The 18945-nt window shown below is 36.6% G+C and overlaps 2 protein-coding genes and 2 long non-coding RNA genes across 23 annotated transcripts in view; 2 read left to right on the forward strand and 2 right to left on the reverse strand.

The window, feature by feature from the left end:
• Nucleotides 1–345, forward strand: part of LOC125479752 (putative pentatricopeptide repeat-containing protein At1g64310) — a 28056-nt gene extending 27711 nt beyond the window's left edge. The window contains exon 3 of the transcript XR_007260229.1: nt 208–345. The gene's annotated coding sequence lies outside the window, so the exon portion shown is untranslated. The remainder of the gene's footprint in view (nt 1–207) is intronic.
• Nucleotides 346–1624: 1279 nt separating this feature from the next.
• LOC125479757 lies at nt 1625–2963 on the reverse strand. The gene is made up of 2 exons (XR_007260245.1): nt 2716–2963; nt 1625–1981 (listed from the first exon to the last, which is right to left on the reverse strand). It is a non-coding gene; the product is annotated as an uncharacterized LOC125479757 (long non-coding RNA).
• Nucleotides 2964–4792: 1829 nt separating this feature from the next.
• On the reverse strand, nt 4793–8934 carry LOC125479754. Of its 20 annotated transcripts, none has more exons than XR_007260239.1 (5): nt 8397–8599; nt 8110–8186; nt 7604–7674; nt 6175–6388; nt 5620–6083 (listed from the first exon to the last, which is right to left on the reverse strand). XR_007260239.1 is itself a non-coding variant. In XM_048589595.1 (4 exons), the coding sequence occupies exons 2-4, from the start codon at nt 6267–6269 to the stop codon at nt 5182–5184; spliced, it is 528 nt and encodes a 175-aa protein (XP_048445552.1). In that variant the 5' UTR covers nt 6270–6388; nt 8607–8934; the 3' UTR covers nt 4793–5181. The 20 variants fall into 20 exon arrangements, 5 of the variants coding, with proteins under 5 accessions (XP_048445552.1, XP_048445551.1, XP_048445550.1 ...); XR_007260233.1 differs by having other exon boundaries at nt 8110–8211; XR_007260237.1 differs by lacking the exon at nt 8397–8599 and adding an exon at nt 4793–5580 and having other exon boundaries at nt 5694–5776; nt 6050–6083; nt 6175–8390.
• A 5100-nt stretch (nt 8935–14034) lies between these two features.
• Nucleotides 14035–16720, forward strand: LOC125479758. Its single transcript, XR_007260246.1, has 2 exons — nt 14035–14274; nt 14405–16720. It is a non-coding gene; the product is annotated as an uncharacterized LOC125479758 (long non-coding RNA).
• Nucleotides 16721–18945: the final 2225 nt, after the last annotated feature.

An 18945-nucleotide genomic window follows, 5' to 3' on the forward strand; every position in this document is an offset into this window, starting at 1 on the left:
CTTGAGAGTCTCTGTTTTCTTCCATCTCGACTTCAGTGGTATTTGAACGAGCCATAGAGATCTACCAACTGTGTCTTGCATTTGCATATAGAAGAGAAATATAGCAATATTTATGGGTTAAAGCTTATGTCGTACAGTATATGTGCTTTGCAGTTTGATCCTTGTTTGCATTTCCTTCAAGCCTGACGTAGTCTTGTGGTCTTGTAGACTATTTCTTAGAAAGCTTCAGGATGTGGCTTTGTGATGGAAATAGATGCTTATAGTTTGTGATGATTGAGCTTTGTATTGAAGCTGCCTACAGCGGAAGAGATTACGAAGAATCTGATGTCTCAACTTCTTCGTTCTCTTCGAAGATTTTGTTTTCTCTAGTCTCTTCTTCGATGGTATTTGAACTAGCCATATAGTGTTGTACAAATGCGTTGATAGCAGATTGATGCGACTCTGAGATGGTAGCAGATGCAAATTTGTGATGGTTAAGTTTTGTAAAATCACATTTAATATAAAATTTCAATACAATAAAAATATAACATGACTCTAATTGATATGGGACGAGGATGGAGATGAATGATAATGATAGTATGTACCACCAAAATTACTATTTAGTTTTATTTATTTATTTTTTAATTGATTTATTTTGTTACTTTGTTCTTAGTTCAAATGAAAACTCAACTATGGCACTAGGGCGTCTTTTTAAACTATATTTTGTAGGTCATATGATATGGCGTTTGATGGTTGGAATTCTTCTTTAAACCATTAAAAATAGATTCAAAGCATCGAAGCACCTCATTATGTGGTTTACAAAATATAGTTTAAAAAAAATTGATTTTCGTAGCATTTTCCCTCCCCTATAAATTGTGTTACAAATTTAAAGACCATTTTTCTCCGCATTAGACCATTTCAAACAAGCATTAATGCCTCCCATTCATAAATTAACGAGAATCCAATGTGAAAATAAAAAGTTCAGGTGCCTATATCGAAATGCTTATTTAATTTGGAACGTACCCCTTGAAATTTTTGGAGAGACATGCTAATGATACTCTCTCAAAAGGGGATTAGTCATAGATTTTCTATCACTTCATGTGCTTGAAACAATGTTATCCGGAGAATTGACCTTAAATTGTAATGTGACAAGAAGTTCCATAAAGAGCACAACTTTCGAAAAAATCTCCTTGGCATTTCTCGTGTGTTAACCGAAGAAATGACTTAAATTGTAATGTGACAGAGAATCGATAAATAATCTCACTTTTAAAAAAGTCTTCTTAGCATTTTTCGTGTGTTAATTCCTGCTGTGTTATTTTTGTGTCACGTGAGTAGTGGCGTAGCTAAGTAGATTGTAAGGGTAGGGATCTTTGGCGTACGTTGCACGCTTTCTTACCGTCCATATATCACAAAACGTGTACTTAAAGTGAAACAATACTACATAAAATATTCTTCTAATCATGTCCGGTCACATTTAACGGATTACGCTCCATAACACAATCGGCAGCTCCACAAAACTTGTCAAATTCTTCTACGAATAAGCAATTTGCATAAAGTGCACGCCTCGTCAATAAATCGAATACACAGCCAAACCAACTATACATATTTCAACCCATTCAATTTCAATCAGGGCAAAACAAATTGCTGCGAAGTTAATTTGAGTCGGCCTTTTTTTCCATTTAATTGCGAAACATGATAAACAATCATATTGCCCGAAACCCTAGTTTATACAATTAAACTGTCATCACATCCACATACATACAACATTATGTATGCATACATGCATGCACAGAGAGAAAGAGACCTGAGGACTTGGTTGTCCCTCTCAACTTCACGAACTTCGGTGAAGAAGTTAAACCAACAATGAATATACAACCATAATCCACAAACAGTATTAGATTTCCCAGAAAACCTGAGCAAAATATACGTACCGCATATTGGAAATAATCCAATGGTAAGGCCAAGAGCTGCAGAGGAGGCCAGCGGCTTAGGTTCTGCACCCCTTCAAAATCCAAATCAAATTTTAGAACTTTCTTTCTTTCTCAGCAACCGCCAAATAAAAGTACCAACGAAACAAGACTTTTTAGGAAAAAAAATTGTTGGACCATTATCAATCAATCAAACAAAAAAGAAAAAACAGAATGTGTGAATCTGGAATAGAAAAAGAAAAATCAAATTAGAGAGAGAGAGAGAGAGAGCAAAGGGTGCCTGCAGAGGATTTCGAGGAGGGGATCGACGACTTTCTTGTTGAACCAAATCGACACCCATTACTACTTGCCGCCATCACAACCCCTTTACAAATTTCAACGACTAATTCTTCTATTTTGTTTTTCAGTGAACGGAATTAGGGTTTGAAATTGAAAGGATTCAGGGTTTTCCCAGGAAAAGAAAGCCTCAACACAGCAAAAAAAGCATTCAAGAGATTAAGGCATTTAAATAATTAGACGAAGTAGACAGAGATTAAGGCATTTAATTTTTATCTTAGATGGTTTGTAAAATGAAAATGCATCAAACCAGTATATACCTTTCTTATAAACTCATCGACTGAGAAAGGGAGCAAGCAAGCAGAGGTCGCCGGAAACAGAAAAGTCAGTTTTGATTTGAGTATTTTTGAAAGAAAAAAAAAGAGTCTGAAAACCTTAAAATCCCCAGAAACCCTAATTTATAAACTCCCGATCAAACGCAAAAAGGATAGAGGAATCCCAAATAAAGGGAAATTCGAGAAATTCAACATACCATAAGACGCTTTCTGATGACCAAATTCATCGTCAATGGAGGCGGTTGTCGACCGTCACTGTACCTCCATTTCGTGGCCGCCATGTTTGAGGCTTTCAACCGTCACTACTTGGTTTGTGGGCTTCACATCGAGAGATATGGGGAGCGGAGAGAAAGGAAGAGCAGCGGAAGATGAAAGATTGTAGGTTTTCCAGTAGAGAAGGAGAGAGACGAGGGACGAGAGACGAGAGGAGAGCGCACGCGCAGGAGAGAAAGAGGAAGATTGATGAGAGAAGAGTGCGTCTAACCCGATTCCCAATCTGTACAAAACCCTACGGACAAAATTGTGGGTAATTTGGTCAACAAACAAAATAGTGGCAGAGTTGTAATTAGAATGAAATCCGGTGCAAAACACTGTTCATTTGTACAGTGCAATTTCCCCTCCTTCTTTAGACTGACTCAAGAATATTTGTGCATCCATTTCCAGAGGTGGAAACCACTGTCCACATCGTCAAGTACACATATAGATGAGAGGCAAACTGAGTTGGGTCCACTACATAGGCTGATAACAGCCTATGTGCAAGGCTAAAGCCTATCTTCCAAATGACTAACTTTTCAAACAAAATGTAAAGCTACAAAACGTCCTACACGTGAATATGTCAACCAAACTGATCCAATCCACACGCCACACATCCCAAAATAAATTAAGGAAGCAGTTTGTTCCAGCACTGCCCGCTGGGTCTTGAATTTTGGGGCCCGAAGCAATCACAAAATTGGGCCCTACATACGAGCAACCGTCATAAAAATTCTTCTAAGTTCTTTTTTTCTCACTTTATTCTCGTAGATAATTAACTAAGAAAAGACTTGACTCGTAGATAATTAACCAAGAAAAAATTAGGCACCTAATGCAATTGACGTATTGGTCAAAATACGACTCTCCTATTAAGGGTCTTCCCTTTGACAGTCCAATTAGAAACAGCAACATATATTGACCAAAAAAAAAGAAAGAAACCGAAACATATAATTATTATCCAAACCCCTGCAAGTTAAAGTCTATAAATCATGCTTTCCCCTTGCACTATCAATCATCTCCACGTTGTGGTGATGGGATTTTCGAGGTTATTGTTTCTGCTTCCGATGATGAATGGTTCTTCAGCAAAGCTGGTGGCAATTACAACACTAGTGTTGCTTCTGATGGGGGATTTCCAAGCAACTTGTGGACTACTTCCTTATGGTATAACTAATAATTATCTTCCTTTTATGAGATCTCCAAGCTTTAGCATTAGCTACTTAAGTCGACTTAGTTTTTACCAATTTTATTATTTGGTAACTAATTTCTTGCTTCTTGTGATTTTGAACAAGGTTGCTTTGAATGTCAAAGTGATATTTTGAGCACAAAAATGGTGCCCGTTCTCCGCAGCCTAAGGCCATTCAGAAGTCGGCCATCTCCACCTCATCGCAATCCACGGATACATCAAAAGTCCCCGCCCCCCAGCCCACCCCCCCCCCCCCCCCCCACCCCCCCCCCCAACCCCCCCCCCCCCCCCCCCAACAATAAACTAAACCAAAGCCATTCCCATTCCCATTCCCGCCCCCGCCCTCTTCTCTTTTCTTTTTCCAGAAACTCCAAATCAGGCTTGACACCCCCCCCCCCTCCCTCCCCGGGAACCCCAAGGACCATCGGGGCAGCGCGTCGTTCTTATTTTCTTGTCGGTTATGTTCTCCCCTCTTTTATTGTATTTTTTACTTTATTATTTCTTCTTATATTATGAGTTAAACTTTATTTGCCCTTAACTAAGTGCAACTTCTTTTTTATGATTCTATAAAATTTCTCTTATGCAGTTGAGGTTTCCTTAAAAAAAATGGAACAAACCAACCAACCAAGCAAAAAACTGAGAAACAAAAAATTAAGCCATAATATTCAAGCACAATGACCAATAGATATAACTAGTAAAATTGCCCGCGAGAAGTATGGTCTTGTACCATTTGATTTGTTTTGCTATTCCAGTTTCTTTTTGGCATTTTGCCATCATGTGCAAAAAATGTAAACTTCAAGCACCAAATTATAAGATGTGAAGAAAAAATGAACACGCATAAATTAAATTTTAAATTTTCATCACATTCAAATTGTAATCAAATAAAGTAAATAAACAGTAACCATTTTAGAAAAAAAAAAAAAAAAACCCAAAAAAACTCAATACACACTCCTAAATCTCGTCTTCAAATTCCAATCCAATTTCCACACAGCTGCTGGGAGCTTTGCAATTGTATTCTCCAAGACAATATGTACATCCTGATTATATAATTTCTTTGCCAAATAAAAATCACGGTGCATAAACAAAAAGGAAAACATAAGAAACGGGCACGCCTCTTCAATCCTATCTTTGAATATATAGCCTTTCGTGGACATAAAATCATACAAACATGGCATATTGGAAAGTTTGTTATGAGAAGTGTCATCGGTTGCTATTAATTGCGTAAAAAAAATCATATCAATATTGAAAAGTTTACTGAAATAAAATTAAGAACAAAATTTACTAAACACAGAACTAAAATTAATAGAAATAAATTACTGAAATTAAAACCCAAATTCCAGAAATGAAGAAAAATGGAATCCCAACATGGAAATTGAAGCTTTACCTGTAGATCGGCAACGCAAACGGAATCCAACAGCAGGTAACTCAAGAGTGAAAGAGACAGAGATGAAGATGAGTTAGACAACGACATGCACCTCACCATTGATTTGAGTTCTGGTAAGGAGTGAGAAGGAGAGGAGAAGGCGAGGTGTGCAACAACACACTCAGCCCGCCGTGCTATCTTGGCAACATCTTGCACGGGAAGAATACTTCTGACCTCCACCTCCAGCAGATCTTTCACACTTTCGACCTATCACAATCAAATCAAATCAAATCAAATTCAAGTAAAAAAAGAAAATGGCAAGCTATAAGAGCACTGTAAAAGTAAAATTGCAACAAATTTAATACTCGGAGGGCAAGTACAAATAGCAGTTGAATACACTTCCAGATTGGCCCATCAACTAAAAGCTTGATCAAGTCTGGCCATTTAGTGAGAGGCCATGCTTCTGCATCGATGAACGACCCAGTCAGACTAACATTGACAAAACCGATGGCCTCGTTTGAACTTGAGAAACAAAATAAGCAAATACAATTTTGATTTGAGATACGAAAAAAAATGACAGCCACAATGGAAAAAAAGTGACGACCAAGTTTAATAATACAAACACCATCAACCCTATACTGAAATTCCGAGAAAATACAAACAGTACATCCAAAGATACTTAATTTGTATGGTTCAAAAGAGGAAAAAATTAGGATTAGAGTTTGACGGTTCTCACCCAAATTTGGTCGCAATCGAGCACTCTCACCTTCCTGCATTCAGTACAATAAGAATTTAAGAACACAACTGAAAGTAAATGAACCAACCCAATGTCAATGGAAATATAAATTGTAACTCACGTACCAAGTGGCATTGATCCTGAGAAACGTTTGAAGACTTCTATATTTGACATGGGAAAATCTCAACAGCACAGGCTTGTTAATTGAAGTCGTCAACATCAGAACAGTTCTTCCTCTGCAATTGACTTTCACAGAGGAAGAGATGCTTTTTAGAGAAATGTCTTATGTCACAAAGATGGTGACAATCACTCCTGGCAAGTGAAACGCTTGCTTCATCCCTGCTGATTGTAGCTGCCTATTAGAACAAAAGCTACACAGCTACACAATATATGCATAGTTTTTCATTGTTCTAGGTTTTTTAAGTTCCTATGTATCTTCTCCTATATCTATGAATTCTAAATAAATGCAAATCATACAATGGTTGAATTCATTATGACTTAACTTTATTTATCAAATTGGAAACATCATAACATGCTCTACCTAACGGATTATATCAACAAACAGATGGAAGAAAAACAAATCACAATGACAGAGAGACGTTTGTTTGTAAGGAACTACAGAACCTCAAGGTAAATTCACCGTCACTGTCAAGCAACCCCAAGCTAATTCATACGGAGCAGCAAAGATACACAAAAAACTATTCAACAGTTACATTGCTATTTGGACAATTACAAATAAACAGACGCACAAAAACCTATTCTGTAGTACCTAAGTCATGACTGAGAGAGATGATAGTGAAAAGATGACCAAAACGTAATAATAACACTAATCTGGAAGACCATCAAAGTTAGAGCAGCGAATTTAAAGTCATATTTCATAGTGTACTGATGCCATAGATGTACAACTATGAAGTCTATTCCATAAGTCCTATACTTCATAACCACAGAAAGCAATGTACACTAATCTCTCTCACAATTTGAGCACTTGCCTAAAATTATATTCGACAATACTTTCAGCTAGCTATGAGCCTATGACCCATTATTCCTTTTTCAAACAATACTACATAACATATTCTTCTAATCATGTCCAGTAACATTTAACGGATTACGCCGCATAACACAGTTGGCAGCTCCACAAAACTTGTCAAATTCTTCTACGAATAAGCAATTTGAATAAAGTGCACACCTCGTCAATAAATCGAATACACAGCCAAAACAATTATACATATTTCAACCAATTTAATTTCAATCAGGGAAAAACAAATTGCTGCGAAGTTAATTTGAGTCGGCCTTTTTTTCCATTTAATTGCAAAACATGATAAACAATCCTATTGCCCGAAACCCTAGTTTATACAATTAAACTGTCATCACATCCACATACATACAACATTATGCATGCATACATGCATGCACAAAGAGAAATAGACCTGAGGACTTGGTTGTCCCTCTCAACTTCACTAACTTCGGTGAAGAAGTTAAACCAACAATGAATATACAACCATAATCCACAAACAGTATTAGATTTCCCAGAAAACCTGAGCAAAATATACGTACCACATATTGGAAATAATCCAATGGTAAGGCCAAGAGCTGCAGAGAAAGCCAGCAGCTTAGGTTCTGCACCCCTTCAAAATCCAAATCAAATTTTAGAACTTTCTTTCTTTCTCAGCAACCGCCAAATAAAAGTACCAGCGAAACAAGACTTTTTAGGAAAACAATTGTTGGACCATTATCAATCAATCAAACAAAAAAGAAAAAACAGAATGTGTGGATCTGGAATAGAAAAAGAAAATTAGAGAGAGAGAGAGAGAGAGAGAGAGAGCAAAGGGTTCCTGCAGAGGATTTTGAGGAGGCGATCGACCACTTTCTTGTTGAACCAAATCGACACCCATTACTACTTGCCACCATCACAACCCCTTTACAAATTTCAACGACTAATTCTTATGTTTTGTCTTTCAGTGAACGGATTTAGGGTTTGAAATTGAATGGATTCAGGGCTTTTCTCAGGAAAAGAAAGCCTCTACTCAGCAAAAAAAGCTAGGAATAAAAAGAACACTTACCGAGCTGCTGGCTTTTGTCCTCTCTCACTTCTTGAGTCCCCAAATCCAGCATTCACCAGCTAACCCAGCAGCAATGACTTCGATCAACACAAAGGTCCGGGTCTGATTAACGTTAACAAAAAATCCCACTTGCTAAAATCAATCCAATACCGTTTTCACAATTACAAAATGTGTTAAAAACAAAAAAGGACGAAAAAGCAAAGAAGAAGCATTCAAGCGATTAAGGCATTTAAATAATTAGACGAAGTAGACAGAGATTAAGGCATTTCATTTTTAACAATATATACCTTTCTTATGAACTCGACTGAGAAAGGGAGCAAGCAAGCAGAGGTCGCCAGCAACAGAAAAGTCAGTTTTGATTTGAGTATTTTTGAAAGAAAAAAAAAAGAGTCAGAAAATCTTAAAATCCCCAAAAACCCTAATTTATAAACTCCCAATCAAATGCAAAAAGGATAGAGGAATCCCAAATAAAGGGAAATTCAAGAAATTCAACATACCATAAGATGCTGATGGCCAAATTCATCGTCAATGGAGGCGGTTGTCGACCGTCACTGTACCTCCATTTCGTGGCCTCCATGTTTGAGGCTTTCAACCGTCACTACTTGGTTTGTGGGCTTCACATCGAGAGATATGGGGAGCGGAGAGAAAGGAAGAGCAGAGGAAGATGAAAGATTGTGGGTTTTCAAGTAGAGAAGGACAGAGAGGAGGGATGAGAGGAGAGCGCACGCGTAGAAGAGAAAGAGGAAGAGAGATGAGAGACGAGCGCGTCTAACCCGATTCCCAATCCGTCCCAAACCCTACGGACAAAATTATCCGGTGCAAAACACTGTTCATTTGCATGGTGCAATTTCCCTCTTAGACCATCTTCAATAGTGACCTAAAACCTAAAAATATTTATCCCAGAAAATTTAGTTTTAGCTCAGAAACAGTTTTTCTACTCCAACCCTTCTGGCTTAAAATTTTAGCCCAGATTATCAAAGAATGAATTAAGTCTATTTTTTTTTAAATTAACTTTTTTTTAAAAAAAAAATTATGTAGAATATCCTAAATTAATTTTATGAACATTTTAACCTAAAAATATTTAAATTCCGATAAATTTTGAAAAATCAATAAATCAATGCATGAAAATCAAGATAAACCACATAAACTTAATACCAACGACATTTAATAAATCACATAAACTTAAAAAATAAAAAAGACAATTAATAAACTACATAAATTTAAAAAATAAAAAAAACAATTAATAAACTACATAAACTTAATACAATCGAAAACTCATAGACTACATAAACTTAATAATGATATTCATCATCTTGACTTGGTGATGGACTTGGGTGATAGTCTTGAGATGAATCATCATCTTGAAATATACTCCTTGTGACATTCCTTCGTAAAATTTCCTTTTGCTTACCACGTAAATATCTCTTCCTCTCTGGAGTGTATTTGTCGAGGTCCTCCATTATCAAATTAGTTTCGTACCTTTCTTGCTCCCTATCCCCTTGTTCCTTCATGGCCAAAAGCATTTGGGCCGATTCTTTTTGCCGACGGCACTGGATTTCGTTCATTATTGCCATTTCGCTAGCAAATTGTGCACGTGTCGGATCTTGAGACTTCCCTTTTCTCTTTGCTTCCTTTTGCTTATCTCTACCCGGGGGCCTTGCAAAAGTAGAAGTTGGGGTCATTTGTTCGACACCTTCATTGTCGGCAAAATTCACACCTTCATTGACATTATTTGGGGGTGGGGCTTCATTATGATATAATTTTCCACTTTGTTGGTTCGCATCGGTTCCCCACCTCGGACAATCCTTGAGGATGTTCCAAGCATGATGCAACTTAAAAGCTTGATTTTTTGGTGTAGTTCTTGTCTTGTAAATTGTCATTGCTTTGTCACCCTATGCAACAAATACATAAAAACAATTAGTTGCAAAATACTATTATGTACATGACAACTAAAATATCAACAAATAAACTCATAATTTCTGAGGCGCCCCTTCCACTAGGCGTGTCAACCATGGCTCTCTCCAAGCTTCCTTTCCACAAAGTGCACGCTTTGTTGATAATCTTCCACCGATCATAAACACCACCAACTTCCCTTCGACCGGCGTTGGAGTTTTCATGGAACTTATCAACGATTTTACCCCATAAAACCTTTCTATTTTGATTGGTGCCGACGACACCATCTTCGCTAATCGAAATCCATGCCAAACATAAAGCAATATCTTCGTCAAAGGTCCAATTACGACCTCTAACATGCTCTTTTGCCATCTTGAAAATTCTGGAAATGAGAATAAATGGTATAAAAAAAAATTGGAAGAATTGTAGGAGAAAAGTGAGTTTTGTGTGGATGTTTGAACAAATACATAGGTATTTATAGAATTTTTGGTTGAATTTTAAGTTAAATAATTTTTTAAAATTATTCTAGTCGTTGCATTTAAATTTGGACCGTTAGATCTTTTTTTTTACCGTTATATTTAATTATATTTGATCTAAGCCGTTAGATTCAATAAATACATAAATATAAAACTAAAAAAAAAAAATTTGAACCTGGACCGTTGGATTAACCAACGGCCCATTTAAAGTCACCATTGGATTACAAAAAGTAGCCGTTAGGCTGCTTTTGCTTTGAAACCTGAGGGAACAGCCCCACGTGGGGCTGTCGGCTGAGAGAAATTTTTCTGGCGCGTGCAGCGCGTGGGCGTCTGGCAGAAAGGAAACTGGGCTTCACAGCCCGTGTTTCACTCACAACAGGTAGGGTCCATAATGACTTTTGGCCTAAAAACGGGCTGGTATTTGGCCTTCTTTTAAGTTTTGGGTTTTAGATTTTATTTAGCACATGGGTTGGAGTGGGTTTTGAGGGGAAAAAAAAGGGAATTTTAGGTTATAAGCCATTGTTGGAGATGGTCTTAGACTGAGGTAATTTGCATCTCATTTAGAATGATTTTAAAAAATGTTAGGCGCTAGTCGGACAGTAAGTTGGGGTCTAGCATCTAGATAGTTAGGCAGGGCCTAGATGGACGTCTAGACGGACTAGGCGGATTTGTACTTTTTAAATATATTTATAATATAATATATAAATAAGTCCATTTTTACACACATAAAAATCATACTTGTTGAGAAAAATAAAATACAAAACATATAAAATAAATATTTGTTATAAAATATAAGTATTGTATAAAACTTTAGGGTTTTTTTAAGACCATAATTATTATTGGGTCTTATTTTGTTTAAAGAATTAAAATTGGGCCTGCTACAAATCTTGAAACAAAGTTCATAAAATTTTAATTAATAAAAAACCTACTAACCCTAGATAATATAGCCCCACCCACCCCCCACCTTTCTCTTTATCTCATTTGCAGACTTCCGATTTCTCTCTTCGATCTCACTCTCTGCAGCGCTATCTTTCTACCCACATCCCTTTCCACAGCAGATATTCTCTCTCTCCTTCCCTTTCTCTCTCTCTCTCTCTCTCTTTTTCACTCCCTCCTCGTCGGATTTCGTCGGAGATCTAAGGCATGGGTGTGACTAAAGATGGAATGCAATGAGAAAATGGTGACTGCGAGCTCGAAAGAAGGCAACAAAGTGACAAGACTGCCTAGCACCGCCGCTGAGGCCGCCTAGGAGCGCCCAGGCGGGCGCTTAACACCTCCCCGCTTTCCTCCGCCGATTGGCACCTAATTGGAGCAGTACCTTACCAACCAGTGCCTAGGCTGATTTTTAGAACACTGAGTAGAAACCAACTGACACTCAAACTCATAGAATGAGAGACTGATCCGTGGCATAGGCTAAAGCCTATCTTCTAGATGGCTGACTTTTCAAACAAAATAAAAGCCACACGTTCACACATCCACACTTGAATCTATCAACCAAACTGATCCAATCATTCCACACGTAGAATGAGAGACTGATCCATGGCATAGGCTAAAGCTTATCTTCCAAATGGCTGACTTTTCAAACAAAATAAAAGCCACACGTCCACACTTGAATCTGGCAACCAAATTGATCCAGTCTACACGCTAGACATCCCAAATCAAACCCATACTTGAATACTTGCATAAGGAGTCAAAATCTACTATTGATGCATTCCACATGGCAAGAATTAAAAGGCATATACCATTTGTATTCATATGATAATCATTCCATCCTACTTCATCATCTGATGTCACGCCTTAATGCACATCCATATCCCCATATTCCATCATCATTCAAATCAATTGGAGAATTAGACAACACTAAGTTGAAATAATTCAATATATTACCGAAAGATAAATATTATGATTAAAACACAATATTATCCCTCCATGATAATTAAAATTATCTCAACCACTTTGTCATCTAACGGTCTAGAACTTTGCTTACTTACCGATCTCGATTATTCAGGCTGATAGTGTAATTTTAGGTCCAAACAGGATGTAAAGATAAATTTACATATTAAATTGGGTTTCTAAGGGTAGTTTAGGTAATAAATTTGGGTTTAAAAAATATTGATAGTTTAATTAAAAATAATATGAGTGTAAAGAGTAAGTTAGGTGTAAAGAGATATTATATGGATTCAAATAAAATTTTTCTGATGAAAATGATCATAAGAGCTGGAAATCATTATCCACGATTCTGCAGTGGAAGAAAATGACCATAAGAGCTGGAACCCATTATCCACGATTCTGCAGTGGAAGAAAATGACCATAAAAGCGGGAACCCATTATCCACGATTCTCCGTGGTGAAAGACTTGTCGTCAACCTTTTGAAAGTCCAATCAGAAACTCTTGTCCAAACCCCTACAAGTAAGTTAGGTTGACTCGAGAAAGCTTAAAAGAATAAAATACGTAGAGTGTGAACCAAAGTTCGTAGGCAGATCAAAGTCAAATCAACGTCTATAAATCTTGTTTTCCCTTTGCACTATCATTCATCTCCACCTTCACCCATAAAAAATAAATTAAGGAAGCAGTTTGTTCTGGCACCTTCATTGGGGTCTTCAAATTTGGGGGCCGAAGCGATCACAAAATGGAGCCCTACATATGAACAACCGTCATAAAAAGTTTCTAATTCTTTTTTTCTCACTTTATTCTCGTAGATAATGAACTAAGACAAGACTTTACTCGTAGATAATTAACCAAGAAAAAATTAGGCACCTAATGCAATTGACATATTGGTCAAAATATGACTCTACTATTGAGGAGTCTTATGCAACTTGTGACAAGTTACTTGTCACACTACACATGGGTGATTGTACTAAATTGAGGTGTATGGTATAAAGAAATTCTGATTTGTAATCAAGTTTTAATTTCAGTGACGTTAAAGATTAATAAAAAATTGTCACGTGTTTAAAATTACACTATTTTCAATGAACAAATGAAAAATCTCTTGTATGGTAGAGAATAAATGAAAAGAGTGGATGACGCATCATAAAGTGATGAAGGGGTAATCAACGTAATCCATTGCAGAACAAAATCTAGAATCCATTGGAAAATTGAGAGAAATCCCAAAGGGTTTTTGTTTGATTAATTCTTGAATGATTGTCATTGATACATCCAGATGACTTAAATAAAGATTACAAATGTTTGGAACAACTCAAATGACTTCTAATAATTACAACAACATTAGTTAAACATTAATCGGACTAAAAACGAAGAGTCAGATTTTTATTCTAAAACTTTAAACCCTGTTTTGGAGGCTGAAATGACCCTAAACGGCCAAAATCCATCATACATCAAAGCCTAAGTGGTGTGTTGGGCTCGTGGCGCTATTTTCTTTCCAAAAAGTTAACAAGGGCCCAAATCCTTTTATTTTTCAATGGTCCATTTCCGCTTCAATTCATTCTACCATTTATTCTGCATCAGCGGAAGACTTAAGGGTCCTCCTTTTGACAGTCCAATTAGAAACAGAAGCATAAATTGACCAAAAAAAAAAGAAAAAAAAAAGAAAAAAAAAAAGAAAAAAGAAAGAAACAAAAGCATATAATTGTTGTCCAAACCCCTGCAAGTTAAAGTCTATAAATCTTGCTTTCCCTTTGCACTATCATTCATCTTCACGTTGTGGTGATAGGATTTTCGAAGTTATTGGTTCTGCTTCCGAAGATGAATGGTCCTTCAGCAAAGCTGGTGGCAATTACAACACTAGTGTTGCTTCTGGTGGGGGATTTCCAAGCAACTTGTGGACTACTTCCTCATGGTATAACTAATAATTATCTTCCTTTTACGAGATCTCCAAGCATTAGCATTAGCCACTTAAGTCGACTTACTTTTTACCAATTTTATTATTTGGTAACTTATTTCTTGCTTCTTGTGATTTTCTCATATAGTAGAACAAGGTTGCTTTGAATGTCAAAGTGATATTTTGAGCACGAAAGTGATGCCCGTTCGCCGCAGTCTAAGACCAATGCCAAATCTGACGCCTCCACCTCCTTGCGATAATGAACGAACGGTGTGGAGGTTTTACCAGTGCAACTAGACCGCATGGCCCCCCCCCCCCCCCCAAAAAAAAAAAAAAACCAACCAACCGCACCATCCCCCCAATATTTTGTTTTCACCCACCCCCATCCCCCGCGACCGACCAACCACACCATCCTCCTCCCACCCCACCCCCACAACCCAATATTTGTTTTCCCCCTACCCCCACCCCCACCCCCATCCCCCCAACCAACCAACCAACCGCACCATCCCCATCCCCCCCCCCCCACCCCCACGAACAGGACCATCTGGGGCAGCGCGTTGTTCTTATTTTCGTGTTTTTTTATTTGTTTTCTTAATCAAGTTTATGTTGCCCGCTCTTTTATTGTATTTTTTACTATTATTTCTTCTCATATTATGAGCTAAACTTTATCTCCCCTTAACTAAGTGCAACTTTTTTTTTATGCACTTAGTTTTTCTAATTCTATAAAATTTCTCTCATGCAATCGAGCTTTTCCTTTAAAAAAAAAAAAAAAAGGAACAAACCAACCAACCAACTAAGAAACTAAGAAACAAAAAATTAGGCCTAATATTCAAGCACGATGACCAATAGATATAACTAGTCAAATTGCCCGCACTCCGCTCGAAGTATAGTCTTGTACCATCTGATTTGTTTTGTTATTCCAATTTCTTTTTGGCATTTTGCCATCATGTGCAAAAAAAATGTAAACTTCAAGCACCAAATTATAGGATGTGAAGAAAAAATGAACAAGCATAAATTAATTTTTAAATTTTCATCGCATTCAAATTGTAATTAAATAAAATAAATACACAATAACCATACAGAAAAAAATTAAAAACCCACAAAAAATCAAATCACATTCCTAAATCTCGTCTGCAAATTCCAATCCAATTTCCACACAGCTGCTGGGAGCTTTGCAATTGTATTCTCCAAGACAATATGTACATCCTAATTATATTATTTCTTTGCCAAATAAAAATCACGGTGCATAAACAAAAAGGAAAACATAAGAAACGGGCACGCCTCTTCAATTTTATCTTCAAATATATAGTCTTTCGCGTACATAAAATCATATAAACATGGAATGGTGGAAAGTTTGTAATGAGAAGTGTCATGAGTTGCTATTAATTGCATAGATAAAATCATATCAATATTGAAAAATTTGTTATGAGGAGTATCATGAGTTGTAATTAATTGTTACAATATAAATGACCGATATGGTTGATATTTCATTGATTTAGGGCATAACATTAATAAATTGCTTGTCAGGCAGGATGTGTAATATCAGGTGAAAATCTACGATGTATGGACATGGACACGGATACGGGGATACGACACGAAGATACGTCAAATTTCTAAAAACGAGATGGGTTTTGTGATGTCCTCGGGGATCAGAGATGGGTTTTAGTTTCAGTTTCAGAGATGGGTTTCGGTTTCACAGTTTCACTATTAAGTATTAACAAAGTGAAACTGAAAACGAAAGCTCACCACTCACTCACCAGGAGTTGCAGACAGAGACGAAGGAGACGACGGAGCAATTGTAGACGGAGAAGATGGAGACGATAGCGTAGTTGCAGATGGAGACGACAGAACGGTTGCATATGATAGTCTAATTCGTGACAGTCTCCCAAGCATAGTGATTTCTGAGGTTCGAGAGGTAAATCCGAATTTTTTTTTTCTTCTAATTATCCTCCGATTTTAGAGTGATTTCAGTTAGCTAACTTCGATCAATCACAATTCTGTGAGGATTTATTGTGATTATTTTTTATTTTTCTTCTGATTATCCTCCTATTTTAGTTTCAAACGTATCTGAAAAGTAGGATACTTGTATCTGGACAATACAATACGCGTATCTTATCAGTCCTAAACGTATCTCTTCATTTCGATACGTATCGGACGCGTATCCTTCGCATATCCGTATCCTTAAAGCGTCAGATACGGGATACAGTAGCTTTCTCCAGTGTCCATGCATCGTAGGTGACAATTTGATGTTATTTTCTCCCAATATCATCTCTACTAATCAAAATGGTGATATACTACTGAAAGGAATTGCCGCTTCAACTGACCCTTTACTTTTAAGAAGCTTTAATGGTCGTCGTCAATGTTTCTCTGTTCTCTTTGTTTTTTCTCAAAAGAAAATGCTGAAAAGAACAGTGCAAAGTTAGTCATTTTTGGGAACCATCTGAAATCATAATCATAAAACAGCCAAAAAAAAAAACCCAAATTCCAATCAAGAAAAATAAAAACTTACATATGTAAATTTAAGCTTTACTTGTAGATCAGCAACAACAAAAGAAAAACGAATCCAACAATCTGAAGAAAGTTGGGTTTAAGGGATTTGGGTTAAATGAAATTGATTTGGATGAGCAAATTTTTGTTTCGATTCGTCGTGCAGCAAGAATGAAGAGGTTGAGGAGGACGAAATGAAATGGTGAGAAAATTTGGATGATGAGCAGTATTCAGTATTGATTCGGAGTGTAGCAAGAAGGAAACGGTGCAAAGGAATGAAGCGGTGCTGCAGAGAAATCTTCCTAGCACGCCACGCGTGCAAAACATTTTTTTGTTTTTTGTATACAGAGAGCCAACACGTATGCCTATTGGCAATTTGAGGATTTAACTATAGAGGCATAAAAAATAAGATCACAGAAACTTAAAAAAAGCGGTGCATACCCTCATTAGCACGCCACGCATGCAAAAGGGTCTTTTTTACTATACCAATTTGCAATACATAAATGAGAGACCAATCGAAGAGGGGTATTTTCGTCTTTACACTGTCACGTATGAACGGTGTTTTTTCGATTGCGCTTTACTATATATAATTTCTAATAACATTCACCATTGCCATTGAATAAAAAGAACTTAAAATTTTCAACAAAAGACAAAAAAAGGACACATCCAATTTATTAAGCAAAGATTTCAATCGATAGGTGATGAGTCGATATTATTTTATATTTTTACTCTAATATTAGTTATAATTTATTTGTTATTTTATGAGAATTTTGATACTTTACTTTAAATTTCAATTGTAGGGCATGTGAATCTATTTTGAGCAAAAAGCGATGAAACGAAAAAATTTTGGAGTAGATTCCCATGTCTTTCAAGATGATTGTTGTTTTGATGGATTTAGGTGAACATTAATTTGGGCTCCATTTTAATTTCTCATTATTCTGTTTGAATGAGGATCCTCTGATCCTCTTTGTGAGGATCCCGGATATCCTCCAATCACATCTGTTTGTCGTATATCGTGCGGTTAGAAATCATTATAAATCTTTTTATTTAAAATTAAATATAAACAGTATCTGACAAAAACTGACCATATAATATACGATGAGCAGATGTGATTGAAGTATCCTTATTCTATTTTGATCCATTAATAAACGCTATTGGAAAAGTGAAACGCTACCGTTCTATTTTATAAACTGAAAAAGTAAGGCCACAACCCTATTCTTCTTATTTGGAAGTTGCTACAGCCCTCTGCAAGTAAACTTATTTTTCGAATGCAGGGGCCATGCCTCAGCCTCTCCAAAGTTTACCAATCGCTATCAATAGAGCCGGCCCTAAGGGTTGCCGGATGAGGCACCCGCCTAGGGCCCCCACTTCGGAAGGGCTCCCAATTTTTAGGCGGAATTAGGTAGGTCTGGACGAGGATGGACGGGAGCTATGCATGCTTATATGTAAAAGCCGGAATTTGGAAATTTTTTGTTGCAGGGTCGGCCTCGCTTGACAAGGAAGACAATCATATTCCAACATCATTTTAATTGCATGATTTTACTTAAGATGGTCCCACCATCTTATTTTAACATTTTTGCTTCTCTCTTAAATATCACTTTTATGCTTATTTTTATGGGGTTTTATTACCCTATTTTAAGATCATACCACATATGTCAATATTATGTACCTAAAGGGCTAAAACTCTCACCTTTTTGAAAAATGACATTATTAAATGTTCAAATTAATTAGTTTATATAATATATAATAAATTATTCAAATCCGTTTCGTCCGCCTAGGCACGTATACGAAAATTACTATCCTCGTCACTCTAATATTTTTCCTAGTTTTAAAATGTTGTCATTGTAATCCAACCATTCAGTCATTTATTGAATGTAATAAGTAACATTGTAACAATAGAAAAATGATTGGAATTTGGCGTGCTGGGTAGGAACTTCTCTTTCGGTTTGAATTGGTTAAAAAATTAGATTATGTCAACTTCATAAGTGCATTTGCATATAAAAATGCGAGACGGGTAATATACTAATATTTGAGTAATGTTTGTATATCTTTATTCGTTTGATATTAATTTTAATGATATTTAACGTAAAAATAGGCTTTTCATGTATTTAATGAATTTTTTTTACACATGTCAATGTACAAAAGGTCGAGAGTCAGAAAACTCTAGGCCCCCATTTCAAAGGTTCACCTAGGGTCCCAGGG

Source organism: the organism of the source record quoted next, unplaced genomic scaffold, assembly GCF_019419815.1.
Source record: "Pyrus x bretschneideri cultivar Hongxiangsu unplaced genomic scaffold, Pyrus_bretschneideri_v1 Contig3, whole genome shotgun sequence".
In the NCBI taxonomy this organism is placed as follows: domain Eukaryota; kingdom Viridiplantae; phylum Streptophyta; class Magnoliopsida; order Rosales; family Rosaceae; genus Pyrus; species Pyrus x bretschneideri.

Bases quoted from the DNA above. Each gene is read 5' to 3' on its own strand.
- LOC125479754 (XM_048589591.1), bottom strand. From the start codon at position 6,089: ATGCAGGAAGGTGAGAGTGCTCGATTGCGACCAAATTTGGGTGAGAAC. The intron at 5,581-5,678 runs GTATTAAATTTG...TGATTGTGATAG, and splicing joins TATTTGTACTTGCCCTCCGA to GTCGAAAGTGTGAAAGATCT. The intron at 4,988-5,334 runs GTAAAGCTTCAA...TTATATAATCAG, and splicing joins TTTGCGTTGCCGATCTACAG to GATGTACATATTGTCTTGGA.